The sequence below is a fragment of the Macaca mulatta genome, chromosome 16 (assembly GCF_049350105.2).
Source record: "Macaca mulatta isolate MMU2019108-1 chromosome 16, T2T-MMU8v2.0, whole genome shotgun sequence".
In the NCBI taxonomy this organism is placed as follows: domain Eukaryota; kingdom Metazoa; phylum Chordata; class Mammalia; order Primates; family Cercopithecidae; genus Macaca; species Macaca mulatta.
In genome coordinates, this window is record NC_133421.1 from 64,333,938 (window position 1) to 64,354,771 (window position 20,834).

Consider the following 20,834-nt stretch of genomic DNA (forward strand, 5'->3'; position numbering starts at 1 on the left):
CACTAGGTAAACCATCATTCTCTCCTTAGGCACACTATTATTCTGTTCGCCATTTCACAATGTCTGTCTGGATGTATAAAAGCCCTCTCAACGGGCTCCCTAAAGCGTCTGCCAGTAGTGGCTCCCACCCTCTTTCCTCAACACTCCCAATCCACCGCAGCCCAGAGCACTGTGTCTGGTTATCTAACCATCTGACTCTCCCGTATACTACATTCTTGAGCTGTTTTTCACCCCCCTATTTGCTAGCCCTGGGCCGTACATAGGGTGGGCCCCTACATTTTGTTAAACTGGAGGGATTCTACGCAAATGCACGCTCACCCTGCAGAGAATTGTATGCCTTATCTTCAGCACTAAACTAAAATCTAATCAAGGAAGTCCGGATCCCATAGGATTCTTGCTACTCTCCAGTTCGGTTTATTTTAAGCCCAACAGCCCTAGCTTCACGTCCCTCCTTCGCAGCCTTCTTTCCTTCCCTCCTGCCGGATGCGCCCAGCAGCCGTTGAGCCCAAGCCCCGCGGATTTGGAAGGAGACCCCCCCATCGGGGAAAAGGGAGCGAACTTGGGCGCAAAACCCGCCCGGCAACTCTTGACGTTATCTCGCCCCGCGCTCGGATGGACTGTACTCACTCCACGCTGGTTGAGATGCTCTTAAAGTCCTTTGTAACCCAGATTGGAGCCTGAGGGGACCTCTCGTGGACGCCCACAGAAATGCACTCGAGAGGAACATAAAAGCATCACACTTCAGCGCTAGAAAGAAAGCACCAGGAACCCATACAGGCTCCTCCCAGCTCCTTCCTTGAAGCTCCTCCTTCATCCTGCACCTCGGCTGTTGATTTATTTCCCCTTTGTTGACTCGGCCATCGGCCTGCCGTGCCTGGGCTTTCCCAGAAGGCCCAGCGCCGGGAAGGGGTTTGCAGCTGCTCCGTCATCGTGCGGCCCGACGGTAGCCCGCGCTGGTGTGTAGGCCCGGCTCGGCTCCTGGTCCCCGGTGCTACGGTTCACGCGAGGCCCCGGCCTCGGTCCCCGGACTAGGCCGTGACCCCGGGTGCCATGAAGCAGGAGGGCTCGGCGCGGCGCCGCGGCGCGGACAAGGCGAAACCGCCGCCCGGCGGCGGAGAACAAGAACCCCCACTGCCCCCGGCCCCCCAGGATGTGGAGATGAAAGAGGAGGCGGCGACGGGTGGCGGGTCAACGGGGGAGGCAGACGGCAAGACGGCGGCGGCAGCAGCTGAGCACTCCCAGCGAGAGCTAGACACTGTCACCTTGGAGGGTACGGGAGCCCAAGCCGGGAACGTGCCGCGATCACGGGTGACAGCGACCCCTGTGATTCGGCTTCTCGCTGGGAAGCCAGAGCAGCCTCCACAACCCTCAGTTCCTTGGGATTACCCCCAGATACCTGCCCCCGCTACCCTGACACTTCCGACTCCAGGCCCAATGACTGAACCCTTCTCTCCAGGCTGGGAACCACTCCCCTCCCATCCCCTCCATCCCCATATCTGGGGTTGCATCTATATCTAGGTTCCACTGGGCCTGGGGACTCCTTCTTCTAAGTCCTCCCCTTTCTAAGCCCTCCCCTCTGACCTATTCCATTTATATCCCACCTGACTGATTTTAGCGCCTCCAATATATGACTGATTGATCCCGCTAGAAACCAGTGTTTGTGTCTACGTGTGTAAACAGGGCCGGAATGACCTAGAATATCGACTCCTGATTTTTAAAACTGTACAGCAGATTTTTGTTGTCCTAGCTGCCTTTAGCACACTCCCCCGAATGAACCATTTCGACCTAGTATCTTGTTTCCTATTTCTCTAACTGAAGTATCCCCACAGTCCCTTTGCTGTCTCCTTCTCCCTTCAGGTCCCTACTGCCCCTCTGTTTCTAAAGGGTCTAAGTACACACACACTTAAAACTTTTCGGGTGTCATCTTTGGTTTTGTAATACTAACCTTTGGCCTAAACTGCTGTACACCAGTGTCTCCTATTTCTTTTCTCCGAGGTTCCTGTTTCAAGTATCCGTAGTCCTCTTGTTCCTCCAAGTTCATGTTTTACTTTTCCCACTTAGAGCATCCTGTCTCCATTTGAAGTGGGTAAAGTGAGAGCTTCCCACTGTGATCCTGGTGCCGTTTTCGTGGTTCTGGATCAAGTGGGACCACACTACTTACTAGGTTTTTTTTTCACTAAAATGCATGAGAAAGTAGCTCAAAAACATTGAGATAAGGAAAATTATCCTCCTAAGTGGTACATTTGAGGATGTGATGCTGTTGACCACAGCTCTTAACGGTAAAGTTGAGCAACAGGATCAATATTTGATAGACATCCTTTTGCCTAAAGTAGTGACAGCCAGTGTCAAAGGTGCCACTCAGCATTGCCTACTGGGTGTGTTTATTACAAGCACTTCATTTTCTTGTTGTAAAGTAATTCATATTCATTGCAGAGATTTTGGAATGTATGAGAAGTTAAAAGCAGGGGGAAGAAAACATGGTTAACATTTTTTCTTATGAATTTTTGAGCTACTCTCCTATAATTGAGAGCAAGTTATGTATATAGTTTGTATCAAGGCATAACTAAATATAAATTTTGAATTTTATGTGTTTTCATTAACATTCATAAACATAATCAGCAATTTATTCCAGAAACATTTGTTGAATACCCAATATAATGGTTAAGAGTAGTACAAGTTCTGGGCCGGGCGCGGTGGCTCAAGCCTGTAATCCCAGCACTTTGGGAGGCCGAGACGGGCGGATCACGAGGTCAGGAGATCGAGACCATCCTGGTTAACATGGTGAAACCCCGTCTCTACTAAAAAAAAAAATACAAAAAACTAGCCGGGCGAGGTGGCGGACGCCTGTAGTCCCAGCTACTCGGGAGGCTGAGGCAGGAGAATGGCGTGAACCCGGGAGGCGGAGCTTGCAGTGAGCTGAGATCCGGCCACTGCACTCCAGCCTGGGTGACAGCGTGAGACTCCGTCTCAAAAAAAAAAAAAAAAAAGAGTAGTACAAGTTCTGGAATCCATTCCCTCATCTGTGTAAATATGAGTAATAGTACAATACTTTATTGGGTTGTTGTGAACATTAAAATGCTTAAAACTGTGCCTAGCACATAAATATCAGCTGTTATTATTATATCTTAGTGTGGCCCAGATACCCTGTGCTAAGTGCTAACTATACAGAAGTACCTAAGAAACTACTCATTGATTGCATTCCCTTACTGCTTTGCATTTAAACTGTTTCTAGTTTCTTCCTATCGTAAATAACTTTGAAGCAATCATCTTTGTGCCCAACTTAAAAAAATCTACTTTTATAATTATTTCTTAAGTACAGATTCACACCAAAACCTATATACCTGAGTTAAAAAGGCTGAACATTTTAAAGATTTTTGATAGTTATCATCCAGAAAAACTGTGCTGATTTACATTATACCAGGAGAAATGTAGTTTTCACTGTACTCTATAATTTTTTTTTTTTTTTTTTTTTGAGACAGAGTCTTACCCTGTTGCCCAGGCTGGAGTGCAATGGCGCGATCTCAGCTTACTGCCACCTCCGCCTCCCAAGTTCAAGCGATTCTCCTGCCTCAGCTTCCCAAGTAGCTGGGATTACAGGTGCCCACCACCATGCCCGGCTAATCTTTTCATTTTTAGTAGAGACGGGATTCACCATGTTGGCCAGGCTGGTCTTGAACTGCTACCCTTATGATCTGCCCTCCTCAGCCTTCCAAAGTGCTGGGATTACAGGCATGAGCCACCGCCTCCCGCCTATAATTTTTTTAATGTTACTAATTTGGTAGTTTAAAAATGTTTCCATTTGCAATTGCTCAAATACTAATGAAATATAATTTTTGTCTGTTAGCTATTTTTCCTCTTTGTATATTAGTTCATCTCCATTTTTGTTTTGAAACTGTGGCAACATAATCGTTATACCATTATATCTCTTAACCATTTATACAAGCTCTTTATAGAATAAAAATACAAATCTTTGATCACATTTGTTGAAAATATTTTTCTTTTGTATACACAGTTATCTAAAAGGGTTTTTTAAATGAAGGCAAGCTCATTAATCTTTTGTGCGTATGTGATTTCTCCCATTGTTTACATTTAGAAAGTCTTTTCCATTAAGATCTGATAAATCTCCAGGTTTCTTTAGTTAATTGGTTTTTCTTTTCTTCCTCTGTCATCCTCTACCCCATTCTGCACCCCCACTGTATTTTTTTTCTTGCCACTTGGTTATGTCTTAAAATCAATGTGTGGAATCTGTAAATATTGTGTACCCCATTAGGGCAGAAAAGGTTATTAGTTGCATTTTGCCCCTCCGTGAGAGGCTCCTTAGAACTCCTTGCCTGGAGTGGTGGGGGACTAGGAGTGGAAGTGACATCATTTTCTTCTCTGCTCCTCTTCAGACATCAAGGAGCACGTGAAACAGCTGGAGAAAGCGGTTTCAGGCAAGGAACCGAGATTTGTGCTGCGGGCCCTGCGGATGCTGCCTTCCACATCACGCCGCCTCAACCACTATGTTCTGTATAAGGCTGTGCAGGGCTTCTTTACTTCAAATAATGCCACTCGAGACTTCTTGCTCCCCTTCCTGGAAGAGGTGAGTGAGTCAGGCCAACTTAAAGGGTGCAGGCCTGGTCTCAGACCCCCAGGAATAGCGTTGTTTTCCATCCTAAAGTCCCATCTTATTATCTGTGGTAGCATGAGGAGAGAAGCCAAAGCAGCCCATTTTAATACTCATCTGCACAGTGAAAAGGGAACCGTCCACTGCCCTGTAGTGTCATTCTTCCGAGTCAGGGGATCAGGACCTTCCCAGCCAAACTCATTTGCCACTACCCTGCAACCTGTACCCCCTACTCCAGTTGAGGTTGCGTTGGGTGACCTCTCTGTTGTTCTAGGAGAAAGAAGGTGCTGCTGCCTCTTTCCTCTGAAGCTTCACCATGGAGGAGGCAGAGAACAGTGGTTAGGAGGAACACAGGTGTCAGGGCCAGGCATAGTGGCTCACACCTGTCATCCCAGCACTTTGGGAGGCTGAGGCGGGCAGATCGTTTGAGTCCAGGCTGGACTCGCCCAGGAGTTTGAGACCAGCTTGGGCGAAATGGCAAGACCCTGTCTCTGCAAAAAGTACAAAAATTAGCCAGGCGTGGTGGCACCTACCTGTAGTCCCAGCTACTCGGGAGGCTGAGGCAGGAGAATCGCTTGAACCCAGGAAGTGAAGGTTGTAATGAACCAAGATCTATCGCACTCCAGCCTGGGTGACAGAGTGACCCCCTACCCCCCCCAAAAAAAGCACAGATTTTAGAGGTAGAGTTGAATTTGAATCCAAACTCTGACAGTTAGTACCTGTGGGACTTGGGCAAGTGACTTCATCTTGCTGTGCCTCATTTTCTTTATTTGTTAAATGTGATGAACGGATTGGAGAGAGGGGAGTGTAAAGCTCCTAGAATAGTGCCTGGCACATAGCGAATGCAGACGAAGTCAGTTTGGTGGTGATGGTGGGCTCTGTGCCAGGAGAGACCTCTCCTTATCCTTTGTAACTGTGAACTCTCCCTCATTATTCATGGCATGGTCCAGATCTCAGCCTTCTCCAATTCCACTGACCTTCCAGCACCTGCATTTCCTTAAAATCCTGTATACTCAGTCAGCTCCGTGGATGGGGAAACTCGTAACATCCCTGAAGGTAGGGCAGTGAAGAGTTTATTGTCTGGGAAAGGGGAAAAATGTACTGTTCCCCCAGCTCCACCTTGGATGTTTTCTGACCTTCACATCTCTAAACTCGTGAAACATGATTATTTTGGTGGGTGACTGTAACACTTTATTTTTTCCAGTGTCAGTGACGAAATCTGAAAATAAGTTTTGTGTATATGTTGACTTTCCCCAAATTTTCTTTATTTCCACAAGAAACAATTTTTTGGTCTCATTATTCTGATTTCATCTCTAGAATTATTTCATTAAGCCCTGTCCAGTAGTATTTGCAGTGCTTCCAGGTATGGTGGTTTCATGTGTCCACTTAGGTTGTAGCTTCTTTGAAGGTTCCTTACATTGTCCTTTATGTCCCCATTATGTTCTGTAAAGAAGTTTATTATTCTCCTGTAACACTTTATTGTGCTTATTAATATTCTATTGCCAGCCTCCTTGACTTGTTTTCTTTGTTTTTTTGAGATAGGGTCTTGCTCTGTCACCCAGGCTAAAGCACAGTGGCACAATTATGGCCCAGTGCAGCCTCAAAGTCCTGGGATCAGGCGATGCTCCTCCCTCAGCCTCCTGAGTAACTGGGAATACAGGTGCCTGCCACCATGCCTGGCTAGTTCTTATTTATTTTTTGAGAGATAGGGTCTCGCTGTGTTGCCCAGACTGGTCTCAAACTCCTGGCCTCAAGCATTCTTCTGCCTCAGCCTCCCAGGTAGCTGGCACTACTGGCGTGAGCCACCACACCCAACTCCTCCTTGATTTCTTTGGGAAAGACTGTCATTTTTATTTTTTTATCCCTAGCACCTAACAAAATCTTGGCACATGGTAGACACTCAATAAGTATGTTGAAATACATAGTGGATGCTCAATAAATTCTTGGTTACTTGATCTGACTGAGCTTTTCCATGGTAACTTCTGTCCTCTCCTAGCCCATGGACACAGAGGCTGATTTACAGTTCCGTCCCCGCACGGGAAAAGCTGCATCGGCACCCCTCCTGCCTGAAGTGGAAGCCTATCTCCAACTTCTCATGGTCATCTTCATGATGAACAGCAAGCGCTACAAAGAGGTACCCAGAATGCAGTGAGAGCGATTCATAAGCCCCAAGTGATGCAAGGGGTTTGGCGGGGAGAGCGTCCCTGGTGACGAAATGGAAATAATCACTGATTCTTAAGAACTGACCCCCACACTCTTTCTCCATAGAGGTATGCGTTTGATCCCACATCCCAGGAGAACCCACTCCTGCTCTGGGCACTGTGGGACAGGGCTCGCAGTGGTCATGTTGTACAGTCTGTGGGGGATACCAGCGTAGTACATTCTGTGGGGAAAATTAGGGGCATTTGGAGACAGACAGACCGGGGTTCCAATCCCAGCTGTACCTTAGGCAAATTAATTTCTCCCAGCTGTATGTAAAATGGGGATAATAGTTCCTGCCTTACAAGATGGTTAGCATTACATAAAATAATTTGTTTAGAAATACTTAGCACAATGGTCTGCACATAGTAAGCTTTCATGATATTTTCATAAATGGTAGCTGTTATTATGGACTAATAGTTCCATTTTGCATACTGCACTTCCACCACTCCCCCAGCTAGGGCCAGCTTCTTTGTTCATTATAGCCACTGTCACAGGAGCACACTGAGGAAATAAGTCCCGCGCCTTAATTCCCTGGTTTGTTTCCTTTCCTTCCCACACTGTTTTTGGTGGTTGGTTGGTTGGTTGGTTGGTTGGTTGGTTTTTGGGGGTTGGTCTCGCTTTGTTGCCCATGCTGGAATGCAGTGGTGTGATCACAGTTCACTGCAGCTTTGACCTCCCCAGCTTAAGTGATCCTTCCACCTCAGCCTCTTGAGTAGCTGGGATTACAGGCATGCGCCACCACACCCAGCTAAATTTTGTATTTTTTTGTAGAGACAGGATTTCACATTCTTGCCAAGCTGGTCTCCAACCCCTGGGCTCAAGTGATTTCCTGTCCTCCGCCTCCCGAAGTGCTAGGGTTGCAGGCGTGAGCCACTGCGCCTGGCCCACTGTTTTGTTCTTATTGGATGTTATGTTGCTATGTTAACCATGCTGGTCTTGAACTCCTGGGCTCAGGTAATCCTCCCTCCTCAGCCTCTCATGTAGCTGGGATTATAGGCACACGCCACTGTACTTGGCTGTTTGTTTTTGAGATATAGTTCACCCCTTTAAAGTGTACTACAGGCCAGGTGCGGTGGCGCTCGCCTGTAATCCCAGCACTTTGGGAGGCCAAGGCGAGTAGATCACGAGGTCAATCAAGACCATCCTGAGCAACATGGTGAAACCCTGTCTTTACTAAAAACACAAAAAATTAGACGGGCATGGCGGCACGTGCCTGCAGCCCCAGCTACTAAGAAGGCTGAGGCAGGGGAATCACTTGAACCAGGAGGCGGAGGTTGTGGTGAGCCAAGATTGCGCCACTGTACTCCAGCCTGGTGATAGAGCAAGACTCTATCAAACAGACAAACAAATAAATAAATAAAGTGTGCTACAATTTAGTGGGTTTTAGTATATTCCCAAAGTTGTATATCCACCCCTAATTCCAGAACATTTTCATCACCCCAAAAAGAAACACCATACGTATTAGTGGTCACTTTTCATTTTCCCCTTACCCAGCCCCTGGCAGCTATTAATCTGCCCTGCCTCTACTGAGGATTTACTTACTCTGGACATTTCATGTAAATGGAATTATACACCACATGCCCTAGGTTTCTGCCTTTTTTCACTTCACATCATGTTTTCAACGTTGACCCATGTTGTAGTGTGTGTCAGTACTTCATTCCTTTTTAAGGCTGAGTAATATTCCCTCCTGGATATGCCACATTTTGTTTATCTGTTCATCAGCTGATGGGCACTTGGGTCGTTTCTGCTTTTTGGTTATGAATAATGCTTCTGTGAACATTTGTGTACATGCTTTTATGTGAACCTAAGTTTCCAGTTCTCTTGGCTGCATACCTAGGATAGGAATTGCTGGGTCAAATGACAACTCCATGTTTATCCTTTTGAGGAACTGCCACCTAATTATCTTTTGGCTTCCTCCCCAGGCACAGAAGATCTCTGACGACCTGATGCAGAAGATCAGTACTCAGAACCGCCGGGCCTTAGACCTTGTGGCCGCAAAGTGTTACTATTATCACGCGCGGGTCTATGAGTTCCTGGACAAGCTGGATGTGGTGCGCAGGTACAGGCAACCAGGGATCTCACTTGGGGCCCTCAGGGTCAGAGACTTGGTCAGTCACAAGCACACAACTGTGGACCTGCAGAGGGCGACGAACCAGTAGATGTAAGCAGGAAAGAGGGGCAGTGGTTCCCATGCCCTGTGCCATGTGAGGGATGTGGGAGAGAGACTGATGCTAGTTGAAGTGGGTCACTGCTGGACTATAAAGAACTGTCCTCAGGTTCTTCCCTTCACCCCACATCAAGGTAGGACTGAGGTGGGTTAGGGGTGGAGGGACAGGCTAGAAAATATTTTACTTCTTTGCTCAAAACCTGCAGTGGCTTCCCATCTAAAGGAAAGGCAAAGTCCTCACACTACCTCATAAGGCCTGACATAATCTGCTCCATTTTGACCTCCCAGACTTCACCTCCTCCTGTTCCTCAGCCCCACTGGCCTGCCTTTCCTCTGGTGTGCCCGGCACCCTCTTCTTCAGAGCCTTTGCACTGGCTGCCCCTCCATCCAGAACACTCGTCTCTCCGCCTCCTTCAAGCCTTCCCTTAACTGATCCCTTCTCAGTGAGTCCTGCCTTGGCCAAGCTATTGAAAAGGTCAACTCATCTTTCTCACCTCCTACATTCCCCATTGCAGTTCCCCTGACCTCACAGGCCTCCCATATTCTGCCACACTGCACACTGTGCTTCTTCCTCATGACCATTGCCTCCCCCCTGGGCTGCATTCCCTAAGGGCAGGGTTTTGTCCTTTTTGCGCAGCTAGAGTAGTACTCTACACCTTAGGCACTCGATAGTTCAGTACTCAGCAAATAACCAGAAAAGCGATTTGTATAACTTTTTTAAGGAATTGAAAAAGAGTGAAGAGTCAAAGGCAGTTCAGAGAGTTGTGATTTGAAGTCTTTGATATCTTTCTTCTTTCCTTCTTGAAGCTTCTTGCATGCTCGGCTCCGGACAGCGACGCTTCGGCATGACGCAGATGGGCAGGCCACGCTGCTGAACCTCCTGCTGCGGAATTACCTACACTACAGCTTGTACGACCAGGCTGAGAAACTGGTGTCCAAGTCCGTGTTCCCAGAGCAGGCCAACAACAATGAGTGGGCCAGGTACCTCTACTATACAGGTGAGCAGAGGGGCCCAACCCACAAATCAGAGGTGTCTCAGGCCTGCCTGGTGCAAATTTTCCAAGGGGTGGTGCATAAGAGGCCCATTTGGCCCTCTGGCTTGTCCGGAGGGTTGGATGACCCCACTCTGTTGACCAACTCTCCTCTCCTCCACTCCCAGGGCGAATCAAAGCCATCCAGCTGGAGTACTCAGAGGCCCGGAGAACAATGACCAATGCCCTTCGCAAGGCCCCTCAGCACACAGCTGTCGGCTTCAAACAGACGGTGAGCCACAGACACCATCATCCCTTTGCCTCTTTTTTTTTTCATTAAGATGGTGTCTCACTATCTTACCCAGGCTGGTCTTGAACTCCTGGGCTCAAGAAGTCCTCCCACCTCAACTTCCCAAAGTGCTGGGATCACAGGTGTGAGCCACCATGCCTGGCCTCTTTGCCTCTTACTCATTCCCTACCACTTCAGTTCTCTTCCCTATGCTAGGGGCTAGGAAAGGCATCCTTAACCTTCCTATCCAGAAGAGCTTCAAACTTTTTTCTTTTTTTTTTTTTTGTGTGTGTGTGTGGAGACGGGGGTCTCACTGTTGCTCAGGTGAGAACTTCTGGGCTCAAGCAATCCTTCCGCCTCTGCCTCCCTAAGTGCTGGGATTGCAGGTGCGAGCCGCCATGTCTGCAAAAGGTTGCTTCACATCTGTTTGTGGGTGTCACAAAGCAGACACTACCTGCACCTCTGGCAGTGGATGTTCATTCAGAGTGTTCTCCTTGGCAGATAGGTTTAGAATATTCCTGATTCCCCAGCATGCCTGACAGCCATTCCAGGCATGGACCTAGATTGTGTTGATATAAACCCCAGGTTCTTATCTGGTCCTTCATGTTCACATTTGGAAACTGTATTGTCTGTGGCAGAGGAATCCAGAAAATCTCCATAAGGCTGAGTGGCTCAAGTAAACATAAAACTTGGCCACTTAAGAACTGTCAGTCAGCAAGTATTTAAGCATCAACCCTGGTATTAGGCACTGTATGGGATAGGAAGGGAGGATAATAAGTGGTCTTTCTTTTCTTTCTTTTTTTTTTTTTTTTTTTTTTGAAACAGAGTCTCCTTCTGTCACCCAGGCTGGAGTGCAATGGTATGATCTTGTCTCACTGCAACCTCTGCCTCCCGAGTTCAAGTGATTCTCCTGTAGCTGGGCAGGCGCCCGCCACCACACCCAACTAATTTTTTTTTTTTTTAATTCTTTTTTTTTGAAATGGAGTCTTCCTTTGTCTCCCAGGCTGGAGTGCAGTGGTACCATCTCGGCTCACTGCACCCCCTGTCTTTGGGATTCAAGGGATTCTCCTGCCTCAGCCTCCCGAGTAATTGGGATATTACAGGCGCCTGCCACCACGCCCAGCTAATTTTAAAAATTTTTTTTTTTTTTTTTTTTTTTTTTCTGAGACGAGTCTCACTCTGTCGCCCAGGCTGGAGTGCAGTGACACAATCTTGGCTCACTGTAAGCTCTGCCTCCCGGGTTCATGCCATTCTCCTGCCTCAGCCTCCCGAATAGCTGGGACTACAGGCGTCCACCACCACTCCCGGCTAATTTTTTGTATTTTTGGTAGAGACGGGGTTTCACCGTGTTAGCCAGGATGGTTTCGATCTCCTGACCTCGTGATCTGCCCGCCTCAGCCTCCCAAAGTGCTGGGATTACAGGTGTGAGCCACCGCGCCCGGCCAACCCAGCTAATTTTTTGAAAGCTTAAGGGTGTGTGTGAAGTTACAGAGCCCAGCAGCCAGGATGTAGACCTAGTCTTCCCAAATTCAAACCTCTGCTCCTACCTTCACACAACATCCACTTCCATAGTGCCTTGACAGGGAACAGGAGACATGTACGTTGATTAGGTCAATGTAGTAGGAGATTCATTTTATTTCTGTTCAAAAGTTCAGAGAAAGTCAGATTTGTTTTTGATCAAATAATGAAAGAGAAAGGATCTTAAAGAAAAAGTTGGCTAGGTACAGGGCTCACACCTATAATCCCAGCACTTTGGGAGGCTGTGGCAAGAGGATTGCTTGAGACCAACCTTAGCAGCATATGGAGACACCGCCTCTGCAAAAATAAAAGACGTAGCTGGGCGTGATGGCTTGCACCTGTAGTCCCAGCCACTTGGGAGGCTGAAGTGCAAGGATCACTTGGGCCCAGGAGGTCGAGGCTGCAGTGAGCCATGATCGTGCCACTGCATTGCAGCCTGGGCGACAGAGCAAGACTCTCTCAAAAAAAAAAAGAAACATTAAAATTGAACTGGTCTTTCAGAGATGGGTAGGATTTTCACAAAAAGTGAAGGCTTTTCAGACACACTGGGCACGTGAGCAAAATGTTAGATTGCTTACAATGTGAGAGACACTAAAGTTTCTTTTGAAAATCACTAAAAATACAAGTAATTAACATATATAGAATGTGTCATGTACCATGAGAGAAGCTTTCAGGCATTTAAATTTTCTCAGTGGCAGGAAGGTGTAGAGAGAGCTGGAAGAGAGGCCTTGGGCTAGGGCGCTGTTGGTGAGGGAGCGCAGGGAGAGAGAGGGCGGAAGTGAAGGCATGTTTGGGAGAAGGCCTGCAACCAGCCCTCTGCCCTCACACACCCCTGTCACCACCCAGCTTACAGAATCAGCTGGGGGTCTGATGAAGCTGTAGATTCTGATTTGGAGAGTCTGCATTCCTAACGGGCCCTGGGTGATGCCAGCGCTGCTGGTGCACAGAGCGCTCTGAGGAGGGCAGTGCTGGCTCATCCAGTTCAGAGCTGGAGGCCGGCTAGCATTTGTTCCCGCAGCTGCCTTGTCTCCCATAAACTTGAATGTCTCTCTCCAGCCATTTTCACCCTCCTTGTCTTTACTTAATGCCAGCTTCGCTACCTGTGTTTTCCATCGCACTCCTTCCTCTCTCTTCCAGGCTTGGCCCATCACCTGTTTGCTTCAGTCTCCCGGAGGAAAACCCCCACCCCTGCTGCTTCCCCTCTCAAGCGGCCATTCCTGTCTCCCCTGGCTCCCTCCCCAGTAGTGCACTGGCCAGCCCCTCCCTCCAGTGTTATCTCTGCTCCTTCTCACCACCTGGGCCTCAGCAGAGCACTCTGAGAGCTTCTCTGTCGATAGTAAAACCTTCATTCTCTCCTTGAGTGACCTTGTTTGCTTTCCCAGCTTCAGCTCTCGCCTGCATGGTGCTCTTCAGCCTGTACCTTACTAACTCCGTTACTCTGCTGGGACTGCCAATGCAGGCTTCCACAGACTTGGCGGCTTAAACAACTAAAATTGATTTCATCACAATTCTGGAGGCTCTAAGTCCAAGAGCAAAGTGTGACATGATTGGTTTCTTCTGAGGGCGTCTCTCGTCTGCTTGTCGATGGCCGTCTCCTGGTGCTTTCACATGGTCTCCCCTCTGTGTGTGTCGTGTCCTGCTCTTGTCTTAGAAGGACAATAGTCATGTAGGATTAGGGTCCACCCATATGACCTCATTTTACCATAATTACCTCTTTAAAGGCCCTGTGTCCAAATATAGTCCCATTCTGAGGTACTGGGATTTAGGTCTATAACATGAACTTGAGGGGGACACAGTTTAGCCCATCACACTAACTCTGACCCCTCTCACGAGCATCAGACCTGCAGATCCAGCTCCCCCTCCCACCCCCCATATCTCTCTCTACAACGTGTCCCAAAGAGACCCCTCCTGGCCCCCTTACCATTCCTTCCTCCTGCTTTCCCAATGGAGATCAGGGCCTTGCATCATCTCTGACTCTCCCCCACCGTCCTTCCCATCACTGGGTCGGCTGTTAAATTATCTGCATGTCTTCTGTGTTTGCCTGTTCCTTGATATTGCCAGCCCCATGGTTTGAGCCAGTAACGTTTCCAGACACTTCTGCCTGATCATCTTCCTTTCCACCAGCCCAGCTTACACTCACTTGCCTTACTAAGCAGAGCTCCAGGTCTGTCCTTCTCTGGCCTGGAAAGCTTGCATTGCTCCCCACTGCTGGAGGGCATCGTAACGGTCTTGTGAGGTAGACAGGCTAGGTGTTGATATTGTTATTTGGTAGTTTTAGAGATGAGGAACCAAGGACCCAGTTGCTCAGTGTTTCCTAGCTAGTGAGTAGAGACTAGACACCAAGTGTTCTACATGCAGACTTCAAACTGCTCAGCCTGGCATGCAAAATGGCAATGGCATAGTCCCCAGACCGTGGTCCCAACTGTCTCTTTCCTAACAGCTCCCCAGGTACCCACACATTTCTGCCTCTTTTTCAATCTGTACCCTTGACCCTCCTCCTTTTTCTGCTTTGTCAGACTCCTTAAGGCACTTCATAAATTACCATTTCCAGGGATTTTCCCTCACACATGGGTTACTCCAAGGGACAGGGCAGCCTCCTGGAGGTGCCTGTGGAGGGTGAAGGGTCGGCCTGGCTGTGGGTGTGATCACACACTCCCGTTGTAACCCCTGCCTCCCCGTGAAACTTGCTGCCCCACGATTTAGCTGCCTTGTGTTCCACGCCTGGTGAATTCCTGAGTTGGGGGCCATCATTCCCTCCACTGTAGTTTTCTTGCGTGGTGCTGAATTCACACTCAGCACCACTCAGAAATACCTCACAGTCCTGTGTAGGAAGACAGGCCCAGGTTTCCAGCCACCCTTCTGTGTCTGGATACTCTGCTCATTCACGGAAGCCAGGCCCCTTCCTACACTTCTGCCTCTGCCCAGATAATGAATTCTACCCACTGATGACCTCCTCTCCTCCACTAACAGTCTGCCTCTCTAGTGAGCATCTCTGGCTGATGCATGTTCCGTTCTCCAGGCCTGCGAGCCCTGGTCCCTCGCTGTTGCTGAACCACAGCACCTGCCCTTCTGGCCTCACTTTAGAGCACTGTCATTTCAGAGCAGACTGTGTGCAGGGTGGCCAGGTGAAATGCAACTGAGGGCTCTGCGACCAAATGTGACCAAAGGGCCACATTCCCAGCACCCGGCTCCAAAGGCAGCTGGGCTTGGATTCCATGCCCAGCACAGGTTTTCAGGGCTTCCTCCTCTCTCTGGGCCTAAACAACGATCCCTTTCCCTGTTTCCCACTACATCTGGCAGAATTCAGGCCACATTTCATTTTCTTCTTCTGCCCATGGGGCTCCCTGCCCACTGTGTTCCCCTGTCACTCTGTCCAGGTGCACAAGCTTCTCATCGTGGTGGAGCTGTTGCTGGGGGAGATCCCTGACCGGCTGCAGTTCCGCCAGCCCTCCCTCAAGCGCTCACTTATGCCGTATTTCCTTCTGACTCAAGGTAAGGCTGGCTTCCCAACCCCCGAGCCCACTAGGCCCCCTTCACTGGGGCCTCTTACATGCCTGTGCCCATTTGCATCATCCAGTCTACTCCTGTTCTCCCTGCAGCCGTCAGGACGGGAAACCTAGCCAAGTTCAACCAGGTCTTGGATCAGTTTGGGGAGAAGTTTCAAGCAGATGGGACCTACACCCTAATCATCCGGCTGCGGCACAACGTGATTAAGACAGGTGTGGATCAGGATCTGAGGGGCTGTTGGAGGAGCAGAAGCCAGGCTGGGGCAAACCTAGTGGGTATCCTTGGGCAAGTGAAGGGTCTGTGCCCGCCCTGCCCACCCCATCGCTCCTTCCTCTCCCAGGTGTACGCATGATCAGCCTCTCCTATTCCCGAATCTCCTTGGCCGACATCGCCCAGAAGCTGCAGTTGGATAGCCCCGAAGATGCAGAGTTCATTGTTGCCAAGGTGGGGCTGGTTCAGGAACCACAGTGACCAGGTTGTCACTTTCCTGCCAATCTCAGGAGGCAGGAGTGGGAGGAGTTTGGCCAAGGAGGGGAATAGGTAAAGCAATGGCATAGTCATTTCAGGGAGGGCCTGTCGTTTGCAGTGAAGCCAAGAAGTTGCCAGAGAGAGAATGGATGCACATGTGAGTGTGAGTGTAGGTGTGTGCACATGTTGAGTTTATGATAGTGCTTGTGAGTGTGAGAATATAAGGAGGGCAGAGGAATGGGAAGGAACAAGATTTTCTCTGGTTTAGAAGATGGGCATGCTGGGCCAGGCGCGGTGGCTCATGCCTGTAATCCCAGCACTTTGTGAGGCCGGGGAGGGTGGATCACCTGAGGTCAGGAGTTCGAGACAAACCTGGCCAATTTGGTGAAACCCCATCTCCACTAAAAATACAAAACTTAGCCAGGCCTGGTGGCGGGTGCCTGTAATCCTGGCTACTCGGGAGGCTGAGGCAGGAGAGTCGCTTGAACCCGGGAAGTAAAGGCTGCAGTGAGCCGAGATCGCACCACTGCACTCTCTTGCCTGAGTGACAGAGCGAAACTCCATCTCAAAAAAAAAAAAGAAGAAGAAGAAGATGGGCGTGCTGGTGAACTTTCCTCTTTGGGGGCCTGCAGGCCATCCGGGATGGTGTCATTGAGGCCAGCATCAACCATGAGAAGGGCTATGTCCAATCCAAGGAGATGATTGACATCTATTCCACCCGAGAGCCCCAGCTGGCCTTCCACCAGCGCATCTCCTTCTGCCTAGATATCCACAACATGTCTGTCAAGGTGAGAAGCCTGTGGCTGCAGAGTCACGCCTGGCAGCAGCACGCCCCTCCCTCCACACTCATGGATGCCTCAGAGAAGACTGGCTTTATTTGTGGCCCAGGTTCCGTCCAGTCTCTAAAATCACTGAGCTGTGGCACAGGGGGCCCAGAATGGGAAGGGGACTTGGCCACAGTTCCATAGCCAGTTGCCTTCTCCTATTGCGTTTAAGGGATGATGTGGTCACCAGGGAGGACCAGGCAGGGATTCAGAGGTTTGGGTTCTACATTTGGTTCCAAATTTGAGTCATTTGACTTCTCAGAGCTCTGTTTCTCCATCTCTGAAGCTGGTAGGGAGGTGTTACCTGTCTTGTTCGCTTCACAGGGTTGGTAAGATTAAAAGAAGTCCCTGTATTGAGGTACTTAGCGAAGTTTAAATTGTAAAAAAGATGGCGCTGGTATCTGGCTCCACAAAAGGGTGAGCCCTCGTCCTCAGTTAAGCACTGAGTTTGGTGCTGTTACTATTTGGTTGCCATGTTTTTTTCTGGTCTCCTCCCAGGAAACTAGGATATTGCTGCCTTGCTTAAAATTCGGCTAAGCCCTACTCCATGTGACATGCAAGGCCCTTTGTGACCTGGTCCCTTAGGTCTCGCCTCCCCTCCCGCTCCTGCCCCACCACCCAGCAGCCAGCCCCACTGAGTGCAGGCCAGGCCCCTCCCACATGGAATCCTCCACTGGGAAGGCCTCTCCCCATTCCCACATCCACTGTGTTCCTCCTTTTCCTCCTCCCTGCCCAATCGAGAGAGTTGGTCATTTATTCCTCTTTTTTCAGCATTTCCCACAGGGCACTGTAATAATTCCTTTGACGCCCAGCCCCCCACTAGAGTAACTAGAGGGCCACTGTTTCCTGCCTGGTGACGCCTAGCCCCAACTAGAGTAACTGGAGGGCTGCTGTCTCCTGCCCAGTGACACCTAGCCCCAACTAGAGTAACTGGAGGGCCGCTATCTCCTGCCCAGTGACGCCCAGCCCCCCACTAGAGTAACTGGAGGGCCGCTGTCTCCTGCCCAGTGGCGCCTAGCCCCAACTAGAGTAACTGGAGGGCCGCTGTCTCCTGCCCGGTGACGCCTAGCCCCCACTAGAGTAACTGAAGGGCCGCTGTCTCCTGCCCGGTGACGCCTAGCCCCCACTAGAGTAACTGGAGGGGCCGCTGTCTCCTGCCCGGTGACGCCTAGCCCCCACTAGAGTAACTGGAGGGCCGCTGTCTCCTGCCCGGTGACGCCTAGCCCCCACTAGAGTAACTGGAGGGGCCGCTGTCTCCTGCCCGGTGACGCCTAGCCCCCACTAGAGTAACTGGAGGGGCCGCTGTCTCCTGCCCGGTGACGCCTAGCCCCCACTAGAGTAACTGGAGGGCCGCTGTCTCCTGCCCGGTGACGCCTAGCCCCCACTAGAGTAACTGGAGGGGCCGCTGTCTCCTGCCCGGTGACGCCTAGCCCCCACTAGAGTAACTGGAGGGCCGCTGTCTCCTGCCCGGTGACGCCTAGCCCCCACTAGAGTAACTGGAGGGCCGCTGTCTCCTGCCCGGTGACGCCTAGCCCCCACTAGAGTAACTGGAGGGCCGCTGTCTCCTGCCCGGTGACGCCTAGCCCCCACTAGAGTAACTGGAGGGCCGCTGTCTCCTGCCCAGTGTCTAGCTCACAGAGGGGATGCAGGGAGTACAGGTTGCATGACTGCCTCACCTGCTTCCTTCCCTCCCTTATCTCCTCTCTTTGCTGTGCGCCAGGCCATGAGGTTTCCTCCCAAATCATACAACAAGGACTTGGAGTCTGCAGAGGTAAGCTCTGTGCTTTCTGGGTGAGACTGAAAGGTCAAACTTCCACACAGAAGGGGAGGCGGGGAAGTGTCTGGAAGGGCTGGGAGTTGCTCTGAAGCTTTGGCCTCACTTGCCTCTCTGCCCAGGAACGGCGTGAGCGAGAACAGCAGGACTTGGAGTTTGCCAAGGAGATGGCGGAAGATGATGATGACAGCTTCCCTTGAGCTGGGGGGCTGGGGAGGGGTAGGGGAAATGGGGACAGGCTTTTTCCCCCTTGGGGGTCCCCTGCCCAGAGCACTGTCCCCATTTTCCCACACACAGCTCATAGGCTGCACTCGTGCAGGGGGTGGGGGTGCTGGGAGCCAGCCACCCTGACCTCCCCCAGGGCTCCTCCCCAGCCGGTGACTTACCGTACAGCGGGCAGGAGGGCGGGCAGGTGGCCTCCCCGGGCAGGGTCCTGGCCAGTGGTGTGGGAGCAGGAGGGGAAGGATAGTTCTGTGTGCTCCTCTTGGGAGTAGGGGACTGAACTGGGATGTCTTGGCTTGTATGTTTTTTGAAGCTTCGATTATGATTTTTAAACAATAAAAAGTTATCCAAAGCGCTTTGTGCATCAGTTACTATACTTCACTGCAATATTGGCAGGCTCAGATTTTGGGTTTTTTGGCCTTAGAGTACTAGCCCCAGGTGTGTAATCTGAGGGCCTGATGGGTCTGCAGATGGGAGGTGCCCAGGGGAGGATGAAGGGGTCCTGGGCTGGGGTCGGGCGCCTAGGTTTAGTCTGTTTCGTACCTGCGTGGCTTTGGAAAGGTCTTGTTAGGGAAGGCGTACCATGCGCCCACCACCGGCTGCAGACCTTCGCATCCCAATACAGGCATCGGTGGTGCTTCATGGATATTACGGTTTTTACAAATTGAAGGTTTGGCCGGGCATAGTGGCTCATGCCTGTAATCCCAAAACTTTGGGAGGCTGAGGTGGGCGGATCACTTGAGGTCAGGAGTTTTGAGACCAGCCTGGCCAACATGGCAAAACCCCGTCTCTACTAAAAATAAATTAGCTGAGCGTTGTGGTGGGCGCCTGTAATCCCAGCTACTTGGGAGGCTGAAGCAGGAGAACTGCTTGAACCCAGAAGGCGGAGCTTGCAGTGAGCCGAGATCTCGCCACTGCACTGTAGCCTGGGCAACAGAGTGAGACCGTGTCTCAAAAAAAGAAAAAGAAAAGGACAAATAGAAGGTTTGTGTCAACCCTGCATCAAGCAAATCTGTGGGTGCCATTTTCCCAACAGCATATGCTCACTTAGCACCTCTGGGTCACATTTTGGTAAATCCTCTCAATATCTCAAACTTTGTCATGAGTGTATCTGTTCTGGTGATGTGGGATCAGTGATCTTTGATGTTACTATTGTCATTGTTGGGGCACCACAAATTGCACCCATATAAGATGGTGAACTTAGCCGGCCATGGTGGCTCACACCTGTAATCCCAGCACTTTGGGAGGCCAAGGCAGGTGGATTGCTTGAGGTAAGGCATTCAAGACCAGCCTGAACAACATGGGGAAACCCTGTCTCTACTAAAAATACAAACAATAGCCAGGCGTGGTGGCAGGCGCCTGTAATCCCAGCTACTTGGGAGGCTAAGGCAGGAAAATTGCTTGAACCCGGGAGGCGGAGGTTCCAGTGAGCCAAGATCGCGCCACTGCACTCCAGCCTGGGTGACAGAGTGAGACATTGTCAAAAAAAAAAAAAAAGATGGTGAACTTAATAAATGTTGAGTGTGTTCTCACTGCTCACACACCATCCATTCCCTGTCTCTCTCCCTCTCCTTGAGTCTCCCCATGCCCTGAGACACAAAATAATGTTGAAATTGGCCTGTTAGTAACCCTACAACGGCCTCTTAAGTGTTCTAGTGAGAGAGAGAGTCATTGGCCAGGCCCCGTGACTCACGCCTGTTATCCCAGCACTTTGGGAGGCCAAGGCTGGTGGATCCCTTGATCTCAGGAGTTGGAGATCAGCCTGGGCAACACAATGAAACCCCACTGCTACAAAAAATACAAAAATTAGCTAGGTATGGTGGCATGTGCCTGTACTCCCAGCTACTAGGGAGCCTGAATGGGAGGAGCCTTGAGCCTGGGAGGTGCAGGCAGAGGCTGCAGTGACCTGAGATCCTGCCACTGCACTCCCACCTGGGCGACAGTGCAACCCTGTCTCGAAACGAGAAAACAGAAAAAGGGAGAAAGAATCACATATCTCTCACTTTAAATCAAAAGGTCAAAATAATTATGCTTAGTGAGGAAGGCATGTTGAAAGCTGAGAAAGGCCAAAAGCCAGGTCTCCTGCACCAAACAGGTAGCCAAGTTGTAAAGGAGGAGTTCTTTAAGGAAATGCAAAGTGCTGCTCCAGGTTGGGTGCGGTGGCTCACACCTATAATCCCAGCACTTTGGGAGGCTGAGGCCAACAGATCACAAGGTCAGGAGTTCGAGACCAGCCTGGCCAACATGGTGAAACCCCGTCTCTACTACAAATACAAAAATTAGCCA

At 50.2% G+C, this 20,834-nt stretch overlaps 1 protein-coding gene and 1 long non-coding RNA gene across 7 annotated transcripts; one reads left to right on the plus strand and one right to left on the minus strand.

Annotated features, from left to right (window-relative positions):
• Nucleotides 1-886: 886 nt before the first annotated feature.
• On the plus strand, nucleotides 887-18,900 carry PSMD3 (proteasome 26S subunit, non-ATPase 3). Of its 6 annotated transcripts, XR_013405695.1 has the most exons (13): nucleotides 887-1,270; nucleotides 4,392-4,582; nucleotides 6,603-6,740; nucleotides 8,731-8,867; nucleotides 9,783-9,973; nucleotides 10,135-10,238; nucleotides 15,131-15,245; nucleotides 15,353-15,472; nucleotides 15,601-15,704; nucleotides 16,361-17,478; nucleotides 17,530-17,993; nucleotides 18,044-18,323; nucleotides 18,449-18,900. XR_013405695.1 is itself a non-coding variant. In NM_001260856.1 (12 exon segments), coding segments are annotated over 12 exon segments (1,605 nt in total). In that variant the 5' UTR covers nucleotides 981-1,050; the 3' UTR covers nucleotides 18,527-18,900.
• LOC144335670 (uncharacterized) lies at nucleotides 906-12,237 on the minus strand. Its single transcript, XR_013406719.1, has 3 exons — nucleotides 11,635-12,237; nucleotides 3,728-4,073; nucleotides 906-2,679 (listed from the first exon to the last, which is right to left on the minus strand). It is a non-coding gene; the product is annotated as an uncharacterized LOC144335670 (long non-coding RNA).
• Nucleotides 18,901-20,834: the final 1,934 nt, after the last annotated feature.